The sequence below is a fragment of the Poecilia formosa genome, unplaced genomic scaffold (assembly GCF_000485575.1).
Source record: "Poecilia formosa unplaced genomic scaffold, Poecilia_formosa-5.1.2 Scaffold152, whole genome shotgun sequence".
Lineage (NCBI taxonomy): Eukaryota > Metazoa > Chordata > Actinopteri > Cyprinodontiformes > Poeciliidae > Poecilia > Poecilia formosa.
Genome location: NW_006800091.1, coordinates 975429 through 1003330, shown reverse-complemented (window position 1 = coordinate 1003330; position 27902 = coordinate 975429). Strand labels below are relative to the sequence as shown.

General features: G+C 37.9%; 1 protein-coding gene and 1 long non-coding RNA gene across 2 annotated transcripts in view; one reads left to right on the top strand and one right to left on the bottom strand.

Moving 5' to 3' along the window:
* Positions 1-27902, bottom strand: part of tmem132e (transmembrane protein 132E) — a 142800-nt gene that overhangs the window by 68098 nt on the left and 46800 nt on the right. Inside the window, exon 3 of the mRNA XM_007563873.2 lies at positions 5434-5574. Within this exon, the coding sequence (XP_007563935.1) occupies positions 5434-5574 (141 nt within the window). The remainder of the gene's footprint in view (positions 1-5433; positions 5575-27902) is intronic.
* LOC107837571 (uncharacterized) lies at positions 9678-26741 on the top strand. The gene is made up of 3 exons (XR_001663593.1): positions 9678-9750; positions 10654-10662; positions 26729-26741. It is a non-coding gene; the product is annotated as an uncharacterized LOC107837571 (long non-coding RNA).

Below are 27902 nucleotides of genomic sequence, written 5' to 3'. Positions count from 1 at the left end.
TATATATATATATATATATATATATATATATAACCTTTGTGTGAATCTGTATGTTTCCTCTTCCTCTTGTTCCTTTGCTAAGTTTTCCCACTGAGGTACAATAAGTGATATAAGTGATATTTCTTTTCTATTATGTGCAATAATCTCCATTTGCTCCAATAAATTAACCTGCCTCACTGTGTCCTCTCCACTACAATCAGATTTGATAAGTGATGAATAAACAAATTTATATTCAACCTACGGGGGAAGAAAAAGAAAGATAACTTCATAGCAAAGGGCAGAAGAAACCAACATGATTCAAGAAAGCAGAGCTCTGTTCCCATTAGGTTAACGATGTACATTGTGTAGAGGACAAAGTGTGTATATTAAAAAGCAGGGCTTGGGGGTTTTTCAGAGCAGAGGGGAGGATTTCATACTTTGATCAGAGGTCTGTTTGAACTGATTTATAGGGAGAGTTCAATGGATCAAAGAAGCTGCAGGCCGACAACAGCAGGAGAATAAAAACGATGTATGCAGAGGTTAAAATGGTTCAACAAAGAAAATGGAGCTCTTAAATAGACCATAATATGCTCAGTTATGAACCTGTTTAACAACCTTTTCTCTTCTACTTGAGTGTTTTTTGCTTCTGAGGTTCTTCTGATGTCTACACTGACGACTGAAAGTATTCAGATTCACGTTTAAAATAATCTTAATCCTCCCTACAGCAGTGATGATGGCAAAATCTGGCAAATTTAACCTGCTAGCAGGCCGGGCTATGAGAATCTGTGTTCAGTTACGAGAATGCAGTCATGATGTCAGCAGAATAAAGATGAATTTATCAAAAAATAAGTCATAAAATTTTTTGGGAAAAAACTGTTTTAGTCATAGCCATACACCATTAGAGTTAACCTGATGGAATATGAATCCAAAGTCCACATAAGTAAAAGCTGTAAAACGTGCCTGTCAAACAAGATGGCGGCTCAGGGGATGGTGACATCACTCTGAACTATGGAAACCGAAGGAGTGCGTTGGTGAAAGAAAAAAAAAAACAAAAAACAAAAAAAAAACAGAAAACCACTATTTTCCAAAAATAAAATCTTCAAAAAACAAAAATTACATTAATTGAGCATTAGATTTTTGTTTGGATGTTTTTTTGAAAAGCACTCATCTTTTTTAAAGAAGCTAAATTAGGCCATTTTCAGTCATGTTTTAAATCCTCAAAACAGACATTGTGGACGTCCAAATGAGCAAATTGTGCTGTTTTAAAAGAGACATTTTCTCTGTTTCAGATTTCCTGAGTGGTTGGCAGTCAGTACCAGCATTTTACAAAATGACTTTTTATCTGTTATCCTACTGAGTTCTTAAAGCAAAAAATAAATAAATAAAAAAAATCCCAGAATCTTATTAAATGATCGACTTTTTCTTTGCGCATGTTGCAACGACGATATTACCAGGCTGTTTTGGAGAGCATTATTTATCCCAAGCCCACTGACAGCGATCAATAATGCATTTGTTCATGCGGTGTTACCAAGCAGCTGCTATTACAGAATGAGATTGTTCCAGGTGGATGGGTACAGGAAAAGACAAAGTACGCTGGACAGTTCCAGCACTTAAGTAAAGTTTAACTGAAAAAAAAAAGAGGAGGGATTGTAGAAAAATAAGTGAAGAATAAAGACGGAGAGGATGATGAAAGAAATAGCAGAAGGTAGAACTAAAACTTTCACTTCACTTAGTCATAAGTGACTGTAAAGCTGCATTAACGCTGCCATAGGTTTATATTTTAACCTTAATTAGATTGAAGTTTAATTTAAACTGGTGGATGAATGTGTATTTAACGAGGGGGGAGCCGGGATGGACCCGAACAAATCAGAATCAGTTTTATTAGCACACAGTGTTTTCACACACAAGGAGTCTGACTTCAGCTTCAAGGACTTGCTTCGTACCGACATTAATTAACTAATCAACTTAGATTTGAATTTCTTTTAGCAAGCATGATAAAAAAACAACATATTGTACAACTTCAGAATATATGGGTACTATGATGAGGAAAATGTAATACAAATAATTCAGATCAAAATCACAGGTCAGGTGTGAGAAAAAAAAATCATCATTACATTTACTTAATTTTGAAGCATTAGCTTTAGAGACAAATGCTAAATATAAAAAAATATTCAATTCCTTCCAATTCTTGATAAATCCTTCCATACATGAATTCCATACAGACGGTGGAGTCCGACAACGACAGGCGCTTAAATTCCATAACAAAAGTATGTTTTTATCTTTTTTTTAAAAATCCTTTTTTATTTCCAAAATCTGTCACTTTTTTACTGTTTATTCAATGTCAAATGCTGTTTTTATTTTGCTTTTTTAATTATGTAAAGGACCTTGAAATGCCTTGCTGCTAAAATGTGCTATACAAATAAAATTTGATTGATTGATTAACTCAATTCATTTCATACATCTCCATTCCCCTGGACCTTATTTTGCCACCTCCTCATAATGTTATTTTTTTAAAAACTGTGTGCTACTTTTGTTTTATGAAAACTATTTCTATTCTAATAACTGCACAGATCTCTACATTATAATCATGTACAGTATATCATTATTACTTTCATTGTTAATCTTTTATATATTCTTTTGGAACTTTTGGTGTGAACCTATGTATTTGATGCTATTACACCTGAATTTCCCCTCTGTGGATTTATAAAAAAATATTTCTACTATATTTTTTAATAAGTGTACAGTATTATTTTCCTATGCTGTAAATTTGCTCGGCACAGTTTCTTATTCATTTATGTTTTTATGTCTTTACACTGAATATGCATCCTTTTATTTTCTATATTATATTTTTACATATTTCTATTCTAAAGTACATGAATGTTTTATGCTACAATGAGTGTGAATGTACCAAGACTACACAAGAAAGATTATAGAAATTATTTCAAAGTTCTCCTGGACTATTTTGCCACAAAGTCCATCCACATTTTTAAGCAAAAACTGTTAACAAATTTTTACATGGAAATATCAAAAGGAATTGGTCATTTTATCTTCTTTAAGGTAATTTCCAGTCAGCTTGATTTGAATAAAACATCAAAACCTGATTTGTTTCATGAACTTTGGTCATTTACCTTTCAGGTTCACACAGACCTGCTTTAGTTTTTGACTAAATGCAGTCTGACACATGGTTCCTCCATCCACGCTTGACCCCTACTGGACATTTCCCACATGTTGACAGGGCGGCAAAGATTACAGACACGGGTCACCAAATATGGCAGGAAAGGTGTAAACAAGAGAGAAATGGTGGGCCTTTTTCTGTTTCTTCCGGCGACTCCTCTTCCGGCCATAAGGGCGTCCGCGGGGATGCTGGTATGTGGAGCAGCCGCGGCTAATGTCTCCAGTCAAACTCCCATTGCTTCGGTTTTTAATGAACCAAACGCACTGCAAAGTTTGATAGATGGTTGCTAATTTTTAGTTGCTTCCCCTCAGTGGCTGGAGCTCAGAGGTGAAGGAAACCTTTGCTCTTGTAAAGCCCCAGGAGTAAAACGTGATGGATGTTCTCTCTGTGTGTGTTTTTAGAAGGAATTATTTACCTGAATTCAACACCACAATAAAACCACTGATATTTGAAGAAATGTTTCACATAGAGCTGTTCTGAATCAGATAAAATGTAAAAATAAAAACACGTATCCAAGAAAGTTTATTAGTATTTTAATGGGACTAAATGGAACGAAGCCTCAATTCTGATAGGCCAGTTTAAAAGCTGTACAGTCAGTTTAAATACATTTTTTCATTAAGCCCACATTTTTGTATTAATGTGTTTTTGTTTTTAACTGACGTGATTTAATATTCTAATCTTAAATGTTGTGTTTTCATTAGCTGTAGGAAGAAAATCATAATAAATGTGACTAGATATGTTTCACTTACTGAATTAAGTTACTAAAATAAATCAATGGTTTCAATATTATTCTATTTTATTGAATGTGTGTTATTTATAATATTTTGACCAAAATCTGTGCTCATAATTTTGTTCTGCAAATAACCAATAGACAACTTGTGATACAGTGGCACCCTGGGCAAACAGCCATATAGTCCTTTAAAAAAAAAAAAGAAAAAAAGAAAAGCAACACTGGTAACCAAACTGTCTTGCAAAACATAGATAATCTAAAAAAAGGAAGCTGATACTGCAAATAATGTAGCTACATATTGTAGTTTATTCAGCCTCTTCATTTTTTTAGAAAATTATTGGTTTGTAAAATAATGCCTTATTTTGTGTCATTTTATTGTAACATCGTAAATTTACCAAAATAAAGCTAATCTGATTTTATTTGTTTCTCTGGCAAAAGTTAATTTTTAATCAAATTCACTTCACTTTCCCTCATGAACAAATAATTTAGCAGAACATTTAAAGAATCCAAGAAAATATCTACAGGTTAGGGTTAAATTAAACAATTTAATCAGACTGATCACATTCTCTGTTGCACTCCAACCAATTAAAATGCAAGAACTTATCTGATTTTTTTTCTGCAGTAGAAAGCAGGTAATGTAGTCTCACAGTACTCAACATCTACTAAAGGAAACTTGCTCCACTACACATCCATATAAGTAGTATCAAACTTGTTCAGAGGAGAACTGACAGATAAGATATCATTTATTTTCTAGGTTTTGGGTGCCCCACCCCTTTCCAATGCCACCCGGGGCAACTGCCCATAGCACCCATGTCAAAAACTGCCACTGTGTGAAGGTTTTTATAAAATTTTTAAGAAAATGTGTTATTGTCTCAAACTAGCATGTCTGATGATCCTCAGTTTTCCATTATTTAATATTCAGGAAGGTTTAAAGGAAGTCATTTTGTTCCAGTTCCTCTCCATTCATTTCCTTTAGAACTCGTGCAATGAGGCGACAGTGGCTTGTCCTCATCCAGCCGAGTGACCGGTGTAATTTGTGCATGTGAAATGTCAAGCTCATACTATAGATGTTTACACTCAGATTAGTGACGCAATACAAGAAAACTGAAAAATGTTCAACTTATGTTGCTGTCATGGAAAACCTTCACCTTTTGCGGTCGTTTGTCATTCCTCGTGTATCGAATCATAGCGTGCTGCTTGAACTGGGTAACCCTCCAATGGAGAAAGGCTGTTAGGTCAAGATAGTAGTTCAATTAATCTGCGCTATGTCATATTAACGGAATAACATTTTTAGATTAATTGCATGTAAGCGCATTAATGTTGACAGTCCTAGTTTTTAGCTTTGCCCTGTAAAATACTGTCTGCACTTTGTCATCCAGTGCCTGGTCCTAAAGAAGTATTTTACTACTAAAAAAATGGTGGGAACTTTCCCAACTTCACTATAACCAATGGTTTATGACATATTTATTGACTTTGAGTCTCTTATTAGGACAAATATGAGTGTATTTGTGTGAGAGGAGCTTGGGAGAGTGCAGACACTTTGACTTACCCCTGCTTCACTGCCTTGTTCTTGCTCACATTGATGGTGGTGATGGAATGCTTGGCGCCGGGCTGCACCTCCCAGTCTACCTTCCACTGAGCATGCTTGGACTTGGTCTGCAGCAGGTTCACCCCTTTCTTCGCTTTGACCCTGCGAGGAAACGGCAGGGGAGGAAAAAGAACGGCACCAGTCAGTTTTATTACAGGGTATGATTTATGTGGCGGGTCGAGGGTGAGCGCCCCCTGTGCGTGCAGCGGACCTCCACCTTGTGTTGCATCACAGCAAAAGCAATACCACAGATGAATCAGCTGTAGAGATGAATGGAGACGGCAGAGCGGTGATGCATGAGGCCGGTGGGCTGGGACCAGTGCATGTCAGGCTGTTCGCCAACGCTTCCACAACCCCTCAAACAGAAGCCACTGGGCATTTCTACATTATTAACAAGCAACATATGAAGGCTCTATTCATATGCCGGGTGGACTTGTGTGTCATTGCACCTGCATCGCAATTTTTTTTTTCTTTCCAATTTCAATCGTTTGAGTTTTTGACACTAAAATATGGTATTCTGTTCTTGGGAAATCTTGCTTTTCTAACCTTCAGCTCCATGGGGAGAATCTCCTGTAGAGGGAAGTCAAGGTTAAAGAGAGGACATGGTTGATATTTTTCCTCAAACATCCTACAGAAGTGAGAATGTTTGAAACTTCCAGAATTGACACTAAAATCGACCAAAACGTGAATGGAACAGATTGAACACTGAATATTTTACTGGCATAAGGGACGCTTGTTTTATTTAATTAAAACCAAATTCGCTTCAGTGTACAGCTAAAATATATTATGTAAAGAGGAGATTCATGATTTATGTGAAACGTATATTTCAACTTGAAATAATAATAATAAACAAACTTTATTTTTGCACATAGCCAGCCGTGGTTTAGGGATAATAAGTGCAGAAAAGTAACAGTATGTTACTTTGCATCTCCACGCCACCTATAATTATGCTTACCAATCTAAATACAAGCAAAGACATGCATGCATGGATGCACACACCAATTTACATAAGAACCAACATATGCTGCACATTCAGTAGTTTGCAGTGTCTGGAGAGTCCTCTTACACAACATAAAACCACAGAGCGCATACTTACAAACAAGCTTTATGTAACCACATTAACCTGCAAAACCTTCAGAAATTCAAATGGACGCCAAAAACTATACATGTTATATCAGCCTGCACTGAAAGGGAACTGAAAGGTGGAGAGGGAATGCTATGTTTGTAAATATTTTTATTAAAAGGAGTAGACGCCTTGCATCCACAAATGTATCAGTCCGTTACAGTATCATGTTTTCAGGCTTGATGTTTATTTTTGCGATTAATAATCAATTGTCTAAACACAGCGGTGGTTGACTAGCTAATTTAAACATCTGCACTACTGATGATCTGCCAGAGTGTTGGTTTGTGGGTTGCCTCTGTTTTTTCTTTTTTATTTTTTATTTTTAACTGAATCAAAACATTTAATTCTGCAGCACACCTACATGTTAAAATAGTCAAAGTCAAGCTAGCATATTTGACCTACTTCACTCTCCCTCGCGATCGTTTTTAATTAAAAACTTTTCCAGGTCTTGTTATCTAGATCAGTGGTCCCCAACCTTTTTATTACCGTGGACAGGTCACGACTTGGAAATTTTGCGGGGAACTAAAACAAGAAACTAAAACAGGAAACACAGGAAATTAAAACAACTGATTTCATTTTTTTCTATTAATGAATTTAACATTCAAATATTTAATTGTGTACAAAAAGAATTATTTGACCATATGCTTAAATAGGTTTGTTTGTGTGTAGTTATATAATATTTAGTCTATCTGATACTCCATAATAATTACTTAAGGAGTAATTTATTAAATTGTGAGAATAGTGTCACTCCTCAGTATTTAATTTAACTAGTGAATTATTTGTGTCAGTGTTTAATTAATTTTCTTCTACAGATTTACTCTACTAGGTCACAAAGTTGTTTTTCATGTAAATTTACTTAGTCAGTAGATGATGAATAATTTTGGCTCAAGCTATTTTTTTGGGGATGTTTTTGCTTCTGTTTTAGGTAGTAAGAAATGGGGGCTTATTCAGACCCTAAATACCAAATACCACACACCATAAACATAGCAGCAAGGTGTTATTTTATTTATTTGTTTGTTTAGTTATCTTTTACACAGGTTCTCATGGGGATGACATTTAGGAGCAGCTAAATTGCAACCTGAAAGCTGGTGACATAAGAACAGAGGGGAATCCCAAACAGCTGACGTGTTGTGCAACAGAGTCCAGTGGATATCGGAGATGATATGTGAAAATGTTTATTATTATATGTAAAGGTCATTATTATATATGTTTATTATGTTTATTCAGTTAAAAATGTTAAGTATGAAAAAAACACAGTCACCTCCAAATTATAGTGCAGCAAAAAAAGCGGCTGCTCCCGTCGTCTTTTATCCACCACCTTTTCTTTTTGTTACGTCTTTTATCTCTTAAAATGACTCCACAAACTGTCACTATTGCTTCTACATCATCATCCATGTTTGGTTACTTTAAATTCCCGTATGCTATGTTGGGGGTTTTACTGGATTATCCTCTGGAATCGGGATGTTCGTGACTGAAATCGGTTGGTGTGGTGTGTTGCTCCTGCCTTGTGGCTGAACACGAACCGATCGAACCTGTTGGACTTTTATCAGCTCTGTGGTCACAGAGGTTTGGAGAATCGGCCGACAATTCATAAATCTTGCCGTCTAAACCAGACTTAAGACTCACAAGCTCTACTCATCTCCTCTCGACCACTGCCCAAATGTTCTCTCACTTTGGTTGCTATGGTAACATTTATATACCCCTTCAAAATAAGATACAGATGCGCAACAAAAATGAAAATTTTACTTCGTGAAAATTTTAACTCACGATAACGACTAACGGGAGCCCTGAGCTTGTTTCTCCGCAACGTGACGGTTCCTTCTGGGAGTGATGGGAGACAATGAGACCCGAAGTGTTACTTATATGCACAGCCTGCTTGGTCTCTACGTGGCGAAGCAGTTTGAAGCTTCATTGCCTCATTAGCAGCCGGTCACCGCATGCTACAGAGAGCGGCTTGTAATGTGGGACTCACCTACCGGTCCGGGATAAATCCATTCTCCTGTCTCTTCTCTGGGTTTTACCCCTTTGCAAAGAAACTTTCCAAAGACACCTGATCTGTTTCTTACTCATTTTGCTGCTTGTGGGCTCAGCATTGGCACGTAAATAACCGAGAGAATCCGGTTAACGGATTTTCAAAAGAAAAGATCCTCCAGACTCAAATAATACATAAAACGGAAATATTTAATTATTTCTTGTGCGGCCTGGTACCAATTGGTCCACGGACTGGTCCTGGTATGCGGCCCGGGGGTTGAGGACCGGTACCCCAACTGTTGATAAGTGGTAGAAAAATGATCTTTTATTCACTATGCGAACATTTAAGAGCATTATGCATTATGTTGTCAACCTGACAACATAAACCAATGGTAGTCATCATCAACAGTTTATTACCCTCCAACAGGGAGCTTGAGAGCGGGATCTTCTGCATGTGACGTCACATTGCAACATGTTTGGATTTTTTTTTATATTAACTTGAGGACTTCTCCTGTTTTTCTCATACTCCCATGATTACTGCTATTCTTAACATCCTTTAGTTTAGCCTTCTGTAGTCATTGGTGAGACTTCCTTGTATCGGCCACATCCTCAGTCTGTCAGTAGTTCTAGCCTTAAACATAAATTGTTGCCATCTTCCTGATGTATTCCAGAATCTTTGCTGTTTCGTCGTCTGACTGACTAGCATGTAATCTCAGAATGTAGAACTTGAGGTTTTTTTTCTTGTATCACTGGCTTCTGTTTCTTTTGGCCAGGCTGTTACACCAGCAGGGCTGCTGACTTGCACTGCATACATACTGATGGACTGAACTCCAGGACCTACCCTCACTCTGTAAGGATTTGGTTGTGGCTGATTTCATTGTGACAGAAACTATTTCACCCCATTTCTCTGTCTAAGTATCTATAGACTGTTCATACACACACAGCGCAGGGCATCCTGGGTAGATACAAAAAAAAAAAAAAAAAAGAAAAACACACAGCTTTAGCACCAGCTGGAGAAGGAGCTTGTGGTCTTTTACCAAAGACAACAGCTAGAATCTGACACCACCACGGTTTGTCTACATTTTGTGAAGAAGGAAGTTGTGTTCAGTGTCTTCCTCAGAGGTTTTGGTAGTTTCCTTCAGTGGTTCTTGATGCAACGCCACCACAGACAAGGAGGTGAAAAGGTTTCTCAAAGGGTTTCGTTTGTTTGACTCAGTGAAAGACTCAGAGTGAAAGAAAACCGGAGCAGCTGGAAATGTAACAAATGTTGCAATTTTAGTCCCTACACTAACCGAGTCGACTGGATTAGCAGGTGGGAAAACACCCATAATTTATGACCATCTTTTTACAGGTTTCCAGTGATATTTTGACTGTGCTGTGTAATGTATTTATTTCTGGTGCTCAACACGTTTAAGGGTGTGAAATATTTAGCATACTCCACGTATTCACTTTCTCATTGAAGTCTGGACTTTAGATAGGAATCTCCAAAACATCAATTTAATCACCAGCTGGAAGAAACATGTTTGTATAATTAACATTTATGACGGGTTTGAATAATTTTGAGCATAGCTGCATGAAACACACATGGATGAAACTCAGTTTTAGAATTTCTCTATAAAAATAAGTTGAAAGCTAATCTTGTATAGAAACGAAGATGCGAAGATGCTTTGAGAGTCGTACGCCATATATATACATATAAAATAAGTAAACGAAACAACTTTTTATATTGATCAACTTTCTTTACATCAGTAACAGCAATCAGGAACATTCATAATTTATGTTCTTTTCAGTTATAGTTAATTTTGTTTGTTGATGTAGCTACAATTGTTTTAATTTTTTGTTGTAGTTATGCAATTGATAAAGTATATTTAGCAGTATATCTACTCAATATTTTAAGTGTAAATTTGTTAACTAAATGTTAGTTTTAATTTTTTAAGTTCCACTTAACATATTTGCTGCTTGTAATGTCTCAACACAGCCCCAAAAAAACATTACTTAAATTCTTTTTAAGCCTTTTTTTAAGGTTTCAGCCAGATAATATTCTTTACTTCTGCATATTATCCCCTACATAAATCGCTTCACATCAGGTTATTCATGTTCTTCCAAGAGAGAAAGTCATACCAACTGCAAAATTAACAAAATCCACAGTTAATTTTAAGAAAGTCTTTGTTTCTTCTCTTTAAAGGCTCGTGAAGCAGAAATCATACTTTCAAAGCTTTATTTCACTCCTTATTTTGTTCTTTCATCAAATCCTCCACATTAGAAAATGCAGTAATTATCTGATATGGCACGTCAGGCGGAGATAAAAGAAAAATATGTAACGTTTACACAAGCATCTTGATCAAGCCTGTTGCCTTTGATGTGGGTTGAAAAGGAGAAACGTAATACCCTCAGACGATCGCTAAATGAGGTGACCCATTTGCTGCTTGATAAGTGCAGCTTGTAAAAAAAATACAGATCAAAAAAGATGATAATTACACATTATTGTAAGGCATAACCATTTCCCTACGCTGCTCCTGGGTTAGGGTGCTACCCCAATGAATAATAGTTGTATTTGTATTCATTACCTGCTTTCATCAGCAGCTTATAAAAGCCACTACATATTCATCATCATCTTTTGAGAGCGGCTGCGGAGAAGCAAAGCTTTTAATCAGACGGCCTTTTTCACAGACTCCGCTTCACTTTTGAACCACAAATGAGAGGGGACGGAGCGCTCCCTGTGGGACCACCACATGAACCAGGCTCCCCGCGGGACCGCGTTAATGCTGATTAATGAAAGAGCATGGCTAATGTACGAGCCGAGCAGCGGCGGGCGGCGAAAACACACGCCCAGATTCTCAGAAGCTCGGCGAGTCCTGCCGGGCGGAAAGGCAGCATGAGCCACTTCAGCTGTTACTTACTCATTCCAGGCAGACGCCTTCTGCCATGGCAACAGCCATTAGGCCCGAGTCGGCTGACAGACTGCTAAACAGCAGAGCTTCTGGACCAGACATTCCAGGCCGGATTTCTGAGCTGCCTCGTGAATCCCCCTGGAGTTAGCAGATTTTCTGTTTTGTTCTGTTGACCACAACACACCTTGATCCCTGATTGAAGCTGCTGCTGCTGCTGCTGCTCAAGCTATTTAGTTTTCTGTTAGCCAAGGAAAGGTCTGAAAAATGTCAACAAACATGATGCATTCTGGAGGAATTTTTTAATCTATTCATCCATCTTTCCATTTGTCAATCCATCCATCCAGCTATCCCTCCATCCATCCTCCCTCCCTTGTCAATCCATCCATCCAGCTATCCCTCCATCCATCCTCCCTTTTATCCATCCATCACCCTTCATTCTTTTATCCATTCTTCTTTCCTTCTTCCCCTATATCCAACCAGCCATCATTCCTTCTTTTTATCCATTCATCCACCTATCCTTCTGTTTTTCCATCCATCCATTCTTTCATGAGACCATTTCCATCCCTCCCTTCCATCCTTAAATCTGTCCATCCATCTGATCCTAAAATGAAACAACCATCCATCCCTCCATTTATCCATCCATCCTTGGTCTTTTTGTAGATCTGTTTCAGAGGTTAAGGGTTGGGATGGAAACCCTGGAATCCTTCTCCTTAGCAACGAACTCTGCATGTTTTTTCAGGCCAGAAATAACATTTTATTCCTCTTCAGTGTTTCTGGGTCTGCCCTTCTCGTCTTTTAGAATCTTATTCTTCTGTTTATGATTCATATCTCATGACTATAGGTAAGGTTAGAATGTACATTAAACTACCCTTAAGTTAAACTTATTTTTACACAAAAGATGTTCTTCCTCATCAGGATGAACATGCTAAGCGTTCCACATTTTCCCTCATTTGAAGTCTGTTGCCTTCCATGGAAATCCATTTCTGACACTTGCTGCAGGAAATCCTGGCAACTGTCTTTCCACCCTGCAATTTAATCTAACTGGCAGCTTTTAATAAATAAAATATGCAAACCAGTATTAAATCAAATCACAGCTTTTAAGTCTTTAATTATTTCTTAATGGCCCTTTAAAAGAGCACTCGTCTAAGGCGTTTAGAAATAATGACTCAAGTGGGACACAAGTTGAACACTGGACATTTTTTTGTGAAAAGAAAAAAAAAGTTCACTTTAGAACGTTTTGACTCTGTAAAAATAGTACGCATGTTTAATAATCTGTTAACTGGAAAGTTCATTTTAACAGGGCCGTTAGAGACACAGAACTTCAAACCAAAGTGACTGTCAGTGAGCTCATTGGGCGCATGCAAGGAAAAGTTTATGTTCGATCATGGTTGCAATTTAGAAAGAAAATCTCCATTCAGTCATCTGGAAAACAAAATTATCTCATATTTTACAGGTTTTTTGGACATTGATTCATGTTCACACAAGAAACAGGAAGACCGAGCAGAAACCTCCCCACCACATGCACTAATTTTCACTGCCTGTTTTGGTGGGTTTTAAATATTAATTGGAATTTAGTGTGAGAATAATAAATGAAAATTCTTGTCTCATCATGATAAATGATAAACAATAAGCAGTAAATGCCGACCCCTAATTCAAACCTCTCAAGTGACTTTTTTTTTTTCCCCCAAAAAAAGCAACTATCAACAAATCCAGCAACTTTTTTCTGTTATTGGAGACTTTATGGCATTGTCCTGCAGCAAACTACCTGCAGTCAGAGGTAGTTTGCTGAGGACGGATTCCTCTCTGTTACCATGCTGAAAATAAATTACACATGCAAAGCTGAGAAACATGACCAATCAACGCCCTGTATTCCAACTCCTGATTCGTCATGGTGTGTCTGTGTGAGATGGTTTTATATCCTGATTAATCACATATAGTGATTAATCAGTGAGATTTAGTCTCTCCATTTCTAACCTCTGAGACACAGACATCAATCAAGCTGTGCCATTGTAACCAACAGGAAAATTCAGCTGTGGTACTCACCATTCAACCCAAAGAGGGCAGCACTGAGACAGCTTTTGTACAAATATTTCAGAAGTAAACACATTTACAAAGAAAAATGTCAAAATTAGGAAAGAAACAAACAGATAACACCTTTAAGAACACATTTCGACTGTCTATCAGCAAAAGAAACCATTGATTTCGGAGTTAGTTACACTTTTAAGTCGGCTGCGTGATATTTTGTGTTTAGGTTGTTTCTTTTCAAAAAAAGGTGAACATATAGTGATTAATCAGTGAGATTTAGTCTCTCCATTTCTAACCTCCTTTCAGTGAATCCTAGTATTAGCAAAGCAAACAAACAAAATGATAGTATTAAATTCAGTTTCTTTTGTTAATCTGTTTTCTACCATCTGCTGTTTTAAGGCTCAACATCAAACTTGTCCTTCCTAAAAGCGTCCACAGTTTCCTTGGCCCTGCAAAACCCGTAACTCACCACAGATGGCAACTCTTCAGCGACAAATATGTCTTCCACCTTGGAACACAAGCAGCAATTTTATCAATCATCTCAAACACTTTGATATCTGTGCTGTTCATCTTCATGGGTGAACAGCTTTGAGGTTTTCTCGGCAAAATAACAGAGACATGCAGCTGGAAAGCCAAACAAGATGAGGGAGTCTGCCAAGAACAAGCTTTATTTGTTCATTTATGATTAAAAAAAATAGGAGCTGGAGAATTCATTGTGTTCACTCAGTGGGCTAAATGTTCTTGGTGATTAAAAGAGACCAAAGCAGCAAAAAAAAAAAAGTTCAGAAACAAAAAGCCAAAGTTCAAAAGTTCACATCTGTGTTTTTCAGTTAAATAAGTTGTGCTTTGCCTTTGGAGCTGTAATTAAGAAGCAACAAAAGTCACTATTTCCAGATTTCTGTAAATCAGGTGTGTCCAAATGTTCTGGACCACATTTTATAGTCCAACGTTTATTGTTAGTTTTTTGTAGGAAAGGAATGTAATTCATCATAGATCCAAAACATAAAACGGATTTTGGAGGGTTTATGTCTTAAAAGAAAGGCGTCTAGTTTTCAAATTCTCTTTTGCTCGATTTAATACATTTATTTTCAGTTATATGTTCTCACTTTCTTTTAAAATGCTTGCTATATTTAGACAAATTTTGTGAATTACATAAAAACTAATTTGGGTGCATTTAAGATGGTTTTTCTGTAACCATAATTACAATAAGTAGGAATGTGGCTCTACTTATAAAATGATTGGATATCAAAAGAAAAATACTTTGATTTGTACTTCAGTTTTATCCATTATATGAAAATTATGTCAATTATTTCACTTGGATTTAAAAATAAAAAATCAACCACCTGTTTTTGTTTCTTGGTAAAGTGCATTGATATGACATTTGTTGCGAAGTGGCACTATAGAAATAAACTCAACTGAATTTAATTGAGCTACTGGATGGATCAAAGTCACATCAGTTTTGAACTGTAGTTGGAGGCCACAAAAACTCAGTCCAAGGTCCACAAATGGCCCCTGAGCCGCACTTTGTACAACCCTGCTGTAAATGCTAATGAGATTGAAGCCACTGTGGGAAAAAAATGACCAATTTTAATATAAAATGCTAAAGGTTAGATAAAAACTAATTAAATGAAGGATAATATCATACAGAAGAATGAATAGATGATAAAAAACAACTCAGATAATAGTTCTTTATTCAGACCTCTTAGGCTTTCAGTCCAAATGTAAAACACAAAATGCTCTTTTAAATTTCAAGACAAAGAGGACACATGTCCAGGGGAGGGTTGGTCCTCTATTGGGTCTGTGTGTCCTGTTTTCTAGCAGCAGATTTAGTTTTATCTGCATACAAATTATAATGTCCTTATTCATTATGTAATGGTCTCTCAACCACAGAGCAGTCTGATGGGGAAATAATGTCTGAGAGCTGCAGCTACAGAAACAATATGTGCTTCATGAGCAAGTTTTTTATCTTTTCATAGCAGAATATCAATAGTTCACATTTTTCAAAGTCAAATTCTCAGCAGCCAATAACCCAAGCATGAGGCAAGCTCCGCCTTCGCATCTCTGCTATTCATCAACTAAACCATTACATGCCCAACAATCTTGTCAAGGCAAAGAACTGGAAGACTTCAAAATTCTTGTTTCTGTGGATGTTAGCTTCTGTGGTAGTGCCAAGATTGTTTCCACTGTAACTAATAATGCATAATAAAGTAAATTTGATGTTTTAACTATTAAAAAAGGAAGTTTCAAAGTTTTTTCTAGAGGGTGTCTCAACTATTTGGGGATATTCTAACTCCTGGGAATACCAGGGGTCCACTGCACTCCAATAGCCTCAACAGTCACAACATCTCAATCCAGTACAGAGGATTAAATCCCATCATGTTAACATGGACCATTGTTAAATTAATGAATTCATGTCAGAACTAATAAGTGCGTCTCTGCAGGCATGGTGTATCAATTAAAGCAGCCAGTGATTTAATAATCCACTAAAGTAGCAACGTGCATAGATGGTAATTTTTTTGCAAGCATGAAACTTTGGCCCAATGAGACCTTGAATGTAAAATCAAGCACTTGTAAGCATACCACAAGCTGTTTTAAATAAGCCAAGTAACAGCTGATGTTACAGCTTGTTAAAGTCCTCAGTCGGTCATAAGGACCATAAAAGCAGAACGTCCAGTATAGTTCAGTGCTACATGCCTAAACATGGGTATTATCTTTCTGTTTCATCACAAGGCTTCACAGCCAGCCTCCACGTGTGACAGATAGACACCGGGGAAGGACTTCTTTTTTCCTCTGGATTCACCACCAGCTGCTATCAAACATTTCCTCACTGTGACTTTGAACTACATAGATGTTCCCTCTGCACTCTTGGAGCAAAGCTCAGGCTCCCTAACCCACAGGGCCGAGTTATGATGCATAGCCATGTCTCTACTAAATTATAAATCTTAGCTGAAACACCTCAACACTGAATATAAAATTCGGAATCAAATCTTTTGTGCTTTATTAGCAACGGTGGACGTTTCAGAAAATGTAACGACTTAAGGATGAAGTGTACTGTAGGTGGCTAATTAAAGTATCTACTGCTCTGCTTTTCATTTGGCCATGATGTTTTATAGACAAGGCAGGAACATAGTAAAAATTTCCTTAGAGATTCCAAAACAAGTTAAAATATCAAGCCGCTTTTCTAATTGAACATATGGTCTATTCAAAGGCTGCTGTCCGTCTGGCTTGGCACTCACCAAGCAGCTGGATTCTTCCCATAAAAACAAATAAAAGGAAATAGTGTCATTTGAACACTGCAAAAACAAAGTATATCTCAGTAATATCTTAGTATACCTAAAATAAGACAAAAACTAATTAACAAGTATCTTTACATCAAGATGTAGGAGCTTGTTTTAAAGCAAGAATTCCTTGATATTGATGGGGGAATAATTCACTAAAACCAAGCTTTTATATTTTGCTGAAAAATTATTTGAAAGGTAGTTTTGCTCATTTCAAATGTAGTATGATATATGCACTAGAGGCTAAACCAAAATATTTTGTCAGAGTTTGAATTTTTGCAGTGCAGCTAGGAAGTTGCAAGGCCCCAGAACAACAGGGAAAGACGGATCACAGCAAAGATTTAATCTAAGGCTTCCTGCTGTGAGGTGGCAGTTGCAAACGTTAAACTTTCAAGATGTTTTATTAATTTCCTTCCCAGAACGCCAGAACTGCCAAAAACGTCTTTGCCCGTTGGGATTCGCTTTGCAGAGAAATTCCTAAGGGAACGTACCAGGTGTGTTACAAGCGAGAGAGGGATTTGGGAGATGTTTTTTTGAGCAGCTGAAGGTCAGAGTTACTCTCGGCATATTAAATAATGTTTCCCCACTAGTAACATGTTAAATATGTATTTTTGCCAATGGAAAGCAACATTAAACAGCTGAACTACAATGAATGTTTTAGTTTTATTCTGCAGCAGGAAGTACGATTCATACAGAAGCAGGATTTGGAGGTTACCATGAAGATCATCAAGTGTAATTAGAGAACCTTAGTGTCATCACTTACATAAAGTCCAAATTTCATTGGACAGTTTTTCACTACTTTTAGGTTATTTATTCTGTGGGCCATGTGGAATTTTTTTTTCCCCTTGAAAAAAAACATCATATTGCCATGCATAGCCCTGTTGCTGGACAATAAATTGTCACAGAAGTTATCATGATAAATGATAATAATATTATGAGAAGATTATCAACAAAAAATATGATGACATAATAATAATAATAATGTAATTACACCCTACCAAAGCTGTATAAACTTTAATTTCTTGCAAACACTCAACACTGGAAGACATTTTAAATATCCAAAACAAAATGACAAATAAAATGTAAACTGAAGTCTCTGTAAACAAAACTGTCCTTGAAAAAAGGGAGTGGGCTGTTGAGGCCAAAGCTGACTGGTTAATGAAGGATCTGTATTAATCTACGGCTTATTTGTCTGCAGAAAGATATAAGGCAAAGATAAACTCAAGACTTTTTAGCACATTTTTATTGACATTTTAAATATGATTTAAGACCAACTTCACGATAAGAAGAAACGGAAAAAAGAAAACGGCATCAGTGGTGACATCTCACCCAAGATGTTTAGTTTACAGTAAAACATGATGTCTTGTTCCAGCAGAAAAGTTTCAGATTTTGAAAAGCTTTCCAGAAGTGAAGAAAACTAAAAAAAAACACACAAATGGCACACAACTGTTACTGTACGTTTGGTGTTTAGTCACAGTGCTCAAAGTCCACATACCTCCGTCTGAAAGCTGCAGCAGGTAACTTTTATAAAAATATGTTTGTTTTTTTTTTTACATATTTGTTAAAATAATCACTGTGCGGTGACAGATAATCTGTGAAAAAAAAGAACATGTGGTCCTACTGCCATCTGCAGAAATGTACCGGACCCAGTCACAAAAAGTCAATAGAATGAATATCTTTCCACTGTTTATCATTCTTAAGTAAGCGCCGCTCACACCCTCCCCTACACAGCACATACCATCTTCGTGAATTAGTTAGAAGGTCCTTGACTCTCAAAATATTTAGACACTGCTAAAAACAAAATGGTTCTTTTTAGCTGTATGTATGGCAAGAGAAAATACTTTAGCTACAGTTTTTTTTACTAATTTAATTATATTTCTCTTGCATTTCACTTGTTTTATCTTGTGAGGAATGTTTTTAACCTCTGTTTTTAAACTGTAAAGCACTTTTAATTATCTTGTACATGAAATTTGCAATACAAATAAATTTGCCTCGGTATACTTTACTGTTGTTCAAGCTCAATATTGCTGCAGTTGTGCTAACGGCAGAGAAGTGACCAAACCTGTTCATCTGCCATAATCAGTAGATAAACACCACATTGCTAAAAAAAAAAAAAAAAAAATAAAAAAACAGATCCCTTTTATTCACAGCAATATGCAGTCAGACAGATTTAGAGTCAGTTATATGAATTCCAGTCTGTTTCCTGATTGGACATAGGAAGAAATGTTCGGTTTCTAGAATTTCTTTTTACTAGATATGGCTGATCAAGCTCAAAATCAGCCAATTTCTGAATGCATTTCCAGCCAGAAATCATTTCAGGAGCGGCTCAGATTCCAGAAGTATTGCGCCATAGATAAATGCACATTTTCCGCATTAAACTACAGCAGCAGTTGTATTTAAACATTTGCACTCTGAAAGTTTAGCGTTTGTTTTCGCCTGAACTGCTTTCCCAATGGAGTCCCCACAGATTGGCTCCACTGCTGCTCAGCTGAATCTAATTTTCAGTGGTAACTAATGAAAAGTCAGAATGCCACTATGGGGCTCTGCTAAAGGATTGCATCATCATTTGTACTGATAACAGTGAGCAAGTGAGGGAATACGTCTGACAGGGTAAAATGATTGTAATGCTTTTAGATTAAACAAAGATTTGTCACCGTGTTGGGTATGTGATGCAACCATCATATGCGTTTGCAGACCCACCAAAATCAACTGCAATGTTTGTTTCATGGGGGTTTTTGATCATCAAATGGACCAGGAGCTCCTTCCAATCCGTCAGCCCAGACAGATTGAGCTGTGGTATCTGGTGTTCACAAGTGGCTTGTTACTCTGCCGACCGGGACGCAGCGTAAACACACGTTTGATCGCGGATGGCTGTGACAACGGTTCACCAAACGCTTGTCGTGCCGTCACCGGTGAAAGCAACACTGATGGATGGAGTCGGGCGTCACCGCTGTCCCTTAAGTGATGCGCAGATGAAAGCAGAAACGTAAATAAACAACTGAAATGTCAGCACTCGGATGTCTCAGAGGCATTAGCTGCACTCGGTTTTACATTGCAGCAGAAACGAGACGGCCCCCTTCCACCTAACAGGCTAAATTTGGCCAGTAAAGCCTTTCTGTGGCTCCGATGAGGGGCCACTTTACAAACTGTTTTTGCCACTTTGTGTTATTGCAGATGCAACCAGTTCCATTCCATGTAAGTATGCATTATTTAAAATAAGTGCAGATTTCTTTCTGTCCTTGGTGTTGTATTTGAGGAGCTTTTATGTCTGCAATGACATCGGATTCCTCTGATGCACAAACTTTCAGCATGGGTTGTGTTTTTTCACATCTGCAGGAGCAACTTTAAAAGCAGAACCAGTTTTTTACTTGTTTGGGAAACTTTATGGACCTATTTAATCAACCATGCATCTCCAACAAACTGCTTCCATTTGCCCCTGACCATGCAGTTTCCTACAGACGAATACGCCACCTGTTCAACCAGCTAAAGAAGAGAAGATGCAATTCCATTAACCATAGAAATGCGCAAATTGAATTTACTAGAATAAATTTGCTTAATGGAACCATGACGATTAAAAAAAACATGTTTTTCGACAATGAGGTGGTTCATCAGCGTTTCACAAACTGCACTAGAAACATGAGTCACGTGATCAACAGCTGGAGGTTACTACTGTCAGAAACAACAAAAATGGCATCAGGAAGTAGTAGGAGGATGATGGTGTGTTTGGGGTTTTTTTTCAGACAATGTGCATCTGGCTCCACCAGACCTCTGACAGACTCACATAGTTAATAAAAAGTTGTGTCATTCAAATGTGATGAATCCATAGCTCTTCAAAACGTCTGACTTCAATTTCTCCAAAGCGCCATATATGTAACCACTCTCAAGAATAAGGAGATCATCAGGATGACGCCTGAACAAGATACTGATCTCCTCTGATGGCTGATGGCCTTAGTATTAGCCATGAGCGCCAACACCATGAAATCAATCAATCAATCAAATTTTATTTGTATAGCACATTTCAGCAGCAAGGCATTTCAAAGTGCTTTACATAATTAAAATAAAAACAGCATGTAATAAACAGTGAGAAAGAGATAAAAACAAACAAACATTAAAACCCGCACCCCTTTTAGGACTTCAGTTAAACATCGTTGAACTGGGACTCTAACACGTTTTCCGGGGGGCTTTACATCATTAAAACGTAAACAGTGAGAAAGAGAAATAAAAAACTGTAGACTATAGTTGAGACGCCGTCAACTGGGACTCCAACCCTTCAGACTTTAGTCAAAACGCCGTTTGACCAGGACTCTAACCTCTAGATATAGCTCTTTTAAAATTCACTTACATTTCTGTTGTTTTCGTGTATATCATTAAAATGTAAACAGTGAGAAAGAGAAATAAAAATAAATTAATAAATAGATAAAAAGAAAGGATAAAAACATCGAAGACATCAAAACCCACACTCTAACCCTAATTTAGCCATAAGCAACTCTAAACAGGTGGGTTTTAAGTTGAGATTTAAAGGCGCCCAGTGTTTCAGCTGTTTTACAGTTTTCTGGAAGTTTGTTCTAAATCTGTGGTGCATAGAAACTGAATGCTGCTTCTCTTCGTTTGGTTCTGGTTCTGGGGATGCAGAGCAGACCAGAACCAGAAGACCTGAGGGGTCTAGACGGTTGGTACCGCAATAACAGATCTTTAAGGTATTGTGGTGCTAAACTGTTTAGTCATTTATAAACTAATAACAGTATTTTAAAGTCTATTTTCTGAGCTACAGGAGCCAGTGTAGGAACTTTAAAACTGCTGTTATGTTCTCTATCTTCCTGGTTTTAGTGAGAACACGAGCAGCAGCGTTCTGGATCAGCTGCAGCTGTTTGATTGATTTATTAGTCAGACCTGTGAAGACGCTGTTGCAGTAATCAATGCAGCTAAAGATAAATGCATGGATGAGTTTCTCTAGATCGTGCTGAGACATTAGTCCTCTAAACCTGGTAATATTCTTCAGGTGATAGAAGGCCGACTTTGTGACTGTCTTAATGTGGCTCTGAAGGTTCAGGTCAGAGTCCATCACTACTCCCAGGTTTCTGGCTGATCGCTGGTTTTCATTTGTAATAACTGAAGCTGAGCATTGATTCTAGTTTGCTCCTCTTTAGGTCCAAAGATAATAACTTCAGTTTTGTTTCTGTTCAGCTGGAGAAAGTTTTGGCACATCCACACATTTATCTGTTCTAAGCATCTATTCAGTGATTGGATGGGGTCAAAGGTCACCTGGTGACAGCGTGATGTAGAGCTGTGTATCATCAGCGTAGTTATGGTAACTAATCTTATTTCCTGTTATAACCTGAGCCAGTGGGAGCATATAGATATTGAAATGAAATATGGATATAGTTTATGTAATTGCTGGCATGTTTTTTATTGACTTATAGAGTAAACAAGCTCACTCATATGTGATTTCAATTTAATTTTGAATTGAATGGAAATGCCAAAACAGCCAAATTGTGTTTATTCTACATCAGCAGAATATGGTCACAGATTTGTGTAAACTTGGAATGAAAATGCAGCTACAGATCCACAGAAAAATGTGTTTTCTGTTAACCTGCAAAACAAGACAATTGCAGCAGAGTGCAAACACTGCCTGTGAGTCAACTCCAGATATGAAGTAAATGTGTAAATACAAAAAGACGATCAATGGAAAAGGGTGAAGATACAGACGTCAAGGTAATTGCCGCAGGGCTGTGACATTTTTTGACAGCTGTGACGGGTGATGCGGTGAGAAGATCCAGCGTGTAATGAGCGCTTTACACGAATGACAGAAGGCTCAGGAACCCGACGCCTACAAGTAGGAGGTTTTTTTTAGCGTGGTAAAGCTCCGCAATTTGACGTGGTGAACTTCTCTGATGAACATGTCGTGCACCTCACAACTCTTTATGACTCCCATACAGATACCGTCATGTGTAGAAGGAAAGTACACCCTCTTTGATTTACAGGGTTTTACCTCTCAGGACAAACTAAAAGTCTTCTAGTTTCAAAATGAAGATGAAAAAAAAAATATCAACCAGGTTTTAGCGGGGCAATCTAAGGTGTAGACACAATGACAAGGTGAAAAGGCAGCAATGACCTTAGAGAAGCAATTCCTGCTGCCTGCCACACTGGGAAGAGCAATATATAATAGCCAAACGTCATTTTCAAGAGAGAATTGACCAAAATAATGAGAAAATACATACTTATTTCTGGATGAAAAAAATTATTAATATTCTACATATGTTGACCCCTGCAAACTCAACATCCAAGGTGAACCTGTACACCTACACACATGCAAAATAGTGCAAAACTCACAAGCACAAACACAAGCAAGTAGCTTAAATCGATTACTGTTGTGAACATTTTTTACATGCTTAATTCTTTACTACTCCCAAATCCCTGCAGAGCTGAAATAACTTATTCACTCATGAAATGGACTCAAAAGTTTTGATTTTGTGCCATATTAAGATCGTGAGTGGCATTAAAATATTGTTAAATATATTAACACATTTATAAATAGTTATCTCTGAAAAGGTCATATTAAAATGGCATAATATTGAACATTTTTTCACGCTGATCAGACCCTCCAGGATTTTGTGATTGTTTCATTTATTATTTTGCAATGAAAATTATTGTTTTAGTGGTGCTGATTTAGAAATAATTTAAAATATTTTTGCAATGTTTGTGCTTATATAGTACAGTAAATGTGCCTTTTTTAACCCACCATATTGACCACAGACTACATCAAGTAAGGCTGATGCAGCAGAAGTAAAAAAATACTGCCATCTGTAGGTGAGAGTTGGCAGTCGTTTGGGGCCACAGAATGTTGCATTTATAAGAAATATACTTTTACATATCTGTTGACACAGTACAGTATGAGACAGATAATCTGGGAAAAAATTATCTCTGCCGTCTTCAAGAACTAACTAGAAACAACCAATCAGAGCCAGAGGGCGGGCCTTAGCACTGCCAATCATGCCCCTGTGCACGCTGTTCCCCTCTTTGCTCTCTGCTATGTTATAGCTTCTCCTGATAGCCTGTTGCAAATGCTAAGGCTAGTTAGCATGGTCACTGATGACAGCGGGTAAATGGGTTTTTTTGTCACAGTTTGTGCTACGTTAAAAATAGTTTGCTTTATGTTGCATTAGCTAATTTTGTATTTTTTGTTCCTTTGTTACAAAAAATACAAATGTTGTTGTACCTCCCTCATGTGGCAGGTATAGGTTACTCAGCAGCTTTTGTTCTTTGTCTACAGATCAGTTTTGCTTGAGTCCAGTTATTGTTCAGTTGACCTCAGTCAGGCCCAAATCCATGTTACTCATCATTTGACTTATTTTATGTTAGAGTTTGGTTCTTTAACTACTTTTTGGTATTATTAAATAGATTTTTTTCCCAATTTTTTTGAAAACCTTGAGTCCTTGTTTAACTTTGGTCTCTCACGTCATCCTTCTGGAGTCTAGAGAGTTTCATAAGAAGCTATGGGGGGCCGGATTTGGCCCCGGGGCCTGGAGTTTGACACATGTGGCTTAGAGCCAAAAATGACTCCATGGGCTTCTCGTTACGACCCTCAGAGAGAAGAGGTGTCACAGTTGGTAAGACAGCTGCATAACAGCGTCAGCATCAGGAGCAGAGCTGCAATCTGCACAGATGTTCATTTGGCAGACTGCGGCCCAACGCTGCAGAAAACCCTCACACTCATTTTGAGAGGCAGATAAAAGAGCTACTCTCCTCCAGCAGCAAACAAAGAGGCCGGGCCGAACAACAGGGCCGAGCCAACAGGGACGTTATCGGCCCGTTCCGGAGAAAATGGAAAGAGGGCGCAACAATGTGCAGCTCAAAGACACGATATGGCTTAATCTGACAATTCACTGGAGGAGAAAAAAAAAGGAAATAATTCAGCATCTTTCTTAGAACTCCACGGTCTGATTCAGAACCGCTGAGTTAATAAGGTTTTATTTAGACTTGTTTTTTTATTTTTTTATTTATGGACTGATGTAATCAGGAAACCCTGAGGACAGAAAAACTCAGTGGTTTGAAGAGCGGTGCAGATCTCTCATTACGGAGTTTATGGGGAAGATCTAGACAGTATAATTACAACGCGCACAAGCTCATCTTCTTCCTTTCAGGATCTCACATCTTAGAAGTTTAAAACCCAGTCGTGTTCCTGCTCGAGTCGACTGGATTCTGGCTGCAAAATTCAATTACAGGACTGAAACAGGGGATGTTTGTCTCTTCAGCAGATGAAAAAAAGAAGAGAAAGAAAAAAAAGGCCTGCTGTGGGTGTTGCGTTTTCCCCCCTTGAAAGCGGCGGATGGTTTTACAAAGTCTTTCTCTGGAAATTCCACGCGGCTTTGCAATCTGTGCATGTGGACCGTGAGCAGGGCGGGTAATCACTCGCAGCATCTGTCACCACCGATTCTCAGCTCCAGAGAAAAATCTGTCTTTTTTGATTCTTAATATGGGAAATAAAAATGAAGAAAAGACTCAGAATGAGAAGATAGAACCAGGTTTATATCAGTTCATGCAACCAAATGCAGAACTGAATGGGGATCTGATGACAGCCACACAGAACGACGAGGGGAAACAAACTGTTTATGCTTAGTAGTTGTTGGCTAACTTGTGCCGTTCAACGGCAGCTCTCAGGCAATCTGTGAGAAACAAAGCATATTTAATTGAACCCTGAGGCAGGTGTCTGGGGTGTGAACTCAGCTGAGCAGAGCGCAGGAGGCAAGCCTTACATCTGCATTTCTAATTAAGCTGACTGACCACATTCTAGTGATGTCCCTTCTTCTCTTTAGCTGCAGTGGAAAGTAAAATAAATCACTTATCACAACTTTAAAGCATATTAACAACAAAAACCTGTTTCCTGTTTGCAACAAATTAAGATTTTTCCCTCTTGTTGAGCAACTCGCCCAATATTTATGCAATAAATGATACTTCTATTGTGTGGCTGCAAGGCAGAGCAGACAGAAAATCCAAAGTGGTGCTCTGTTTTCTTCACAGACCCCAAAGACACTCATTTTAGGTTAATTGGTTCCTCTAAATTGCCCTTAGATATGGTCATGTTTCTGTTTTTTCCTTTAATAGACTAGATATTTGCAGGCTGTACCTAAACACTGAACAGATGCTTAGAAAAAAAATGTGTGGAGGTGCCATAACTTTCTCCAACTCAACAGAAAAAAAAAACAAAAAAAACTGAAGTTATTATCTTTGGACCTAAAGAAGAATGATCTAGACTCAGTACACAGCTTCAGATATTATAGCTAGAAACCAGCGATCAGGCTGAAATCTGGGTGTGGTGAGAAACTCTGACCTGAACCTTCAGAGCTACATAAAGACGGTTACAAAGTCGAGCTTCTATCACCTGAAGAACATTTCCAGGATTAGAGAACTAACCTGGCAAGACCTAGAGAAACCCATCCATTTGTTTATCTTTAGGCTCACTGATTACTGGAACAGTGTCTTCACAGGCAAAACTACAATTGAAATACTTTTTTGAGTATGAGTCACATGATCAACAATCAGATATTGCCACTGTAATGAACCATGAAGAAGCCAACAGGAAGTAGTCGGAGGATGACGATGCATCATGGTTTTAATAACTTATTGTGTGAACAAACTTATTCACGTATGCTTTTAATTCCGTTTATTTCATGGAAACACCGCAATTGCTAATTTGTGTTTTTAGCGGAATATCGACAAAGTTTTTTTTTTTTTGCACATTTATACTGGAAACGCAGTTAGCGACACTTTGCTGCAGGAATCAAGACAAAAAAAAAAAAAACTGTGCACAAATTGATCTGGCCTTCAGAGGTGAAAACATGTTAAACACATAATCACAGCGGTACCATCTACTTTTCTCCCCCTTCTCTCTGGGAGCCCCTGAATCTCAGTCACACACACCTTCTGAATACACATGTGGGAGCGCTGAGGTGACAGCACTGGCTTGGAAGTGCTCTTTTGAAAGACAATTATTCTAAGTAGTTTTCCCATCAGCTCCAGCCATGAGCAGAAGACCCTCGGGTGAGCCAGAACCTTTCTGAGGAGGCAATCGGGGAAAAAGCCACTGTCCAATTTATTTGATAAGGCGAGCTGAGCTCACACTCGCCAACAGATGCAGAGGGGAGGAAAATTGGTGCCATGCTGCAACCCAAGTTGCTGACATTTTTATATCACTATGCAACGTGATTATAATAATATCTCAGCCAAGGTTAAGTGTGGATATTCAAAGTTTGGGGTGCAATGGCTGCTGTCTGCAGTGACCGAGAGATCAAGCAGAAAGTGAAGGCTACTACTAGGCGCTGCCGCTCCTTTGCACCACTGATTGGGACAAAGCGTAAACTGGAAACTGAGCTTCCTTCCAAGCTACAGACAATAAGAGATTAAATTCTAAGATCTTCTCAAGCGAGCTGGTGATGTCAGTTCTCCTAATGTTCTCAACTTCTCCCCCCTGAGGAACTCCTGTTTCAACTTGGACAGCTTCGCGTAAAACTAGCTCACCCCAGAGATCCTCACCCACACAGAAGCAGGAGTAAAAGAAATATCATCCTCCTCCGAGACACACACACACACACGCACACAAGCACACAGATTCATCAACTATGAATAAATAAAAAGATTACAAAGAAGGTTCTGCAACATCCCCTCCTATAAGGCTTAGAATATTAACAGAACAAACATGATGAATAAAGATTAGGGATGTGTCACGGCAAAACCAGGAACAAGTCACTCAAGCAGAAATGGCAAAAAAAAAAAAAGATTAAACCCCTTGTTTTTTGACAAATTTACTAGTCTAAGTCATGAAAACCAAACATTACAGTGTTTTCATTCAATTTAATACCAAAATTGCAAGATTTGTTACATTTCAGGTGCTGCAGGTCACTTTCACACTGCACTGTTTCGAATGAGCCAAACTTTTTGAAAAACCTGTTTTCATCCTCACCTGTGGGGGCGCTGCATCCAGAAACACTGAAGGAAACACCACAAAAACCTCTGAAGAAGACAATGAGCACAACTTCCTTCTTTATGAAACGCATACAAAACGGAGTGGTGTCAGATTTTAGTGACAGACTAGAGCGTTTGCTCTGGTTTCATTTACACAGAATGAAACCACACGCTTGGCTTTTA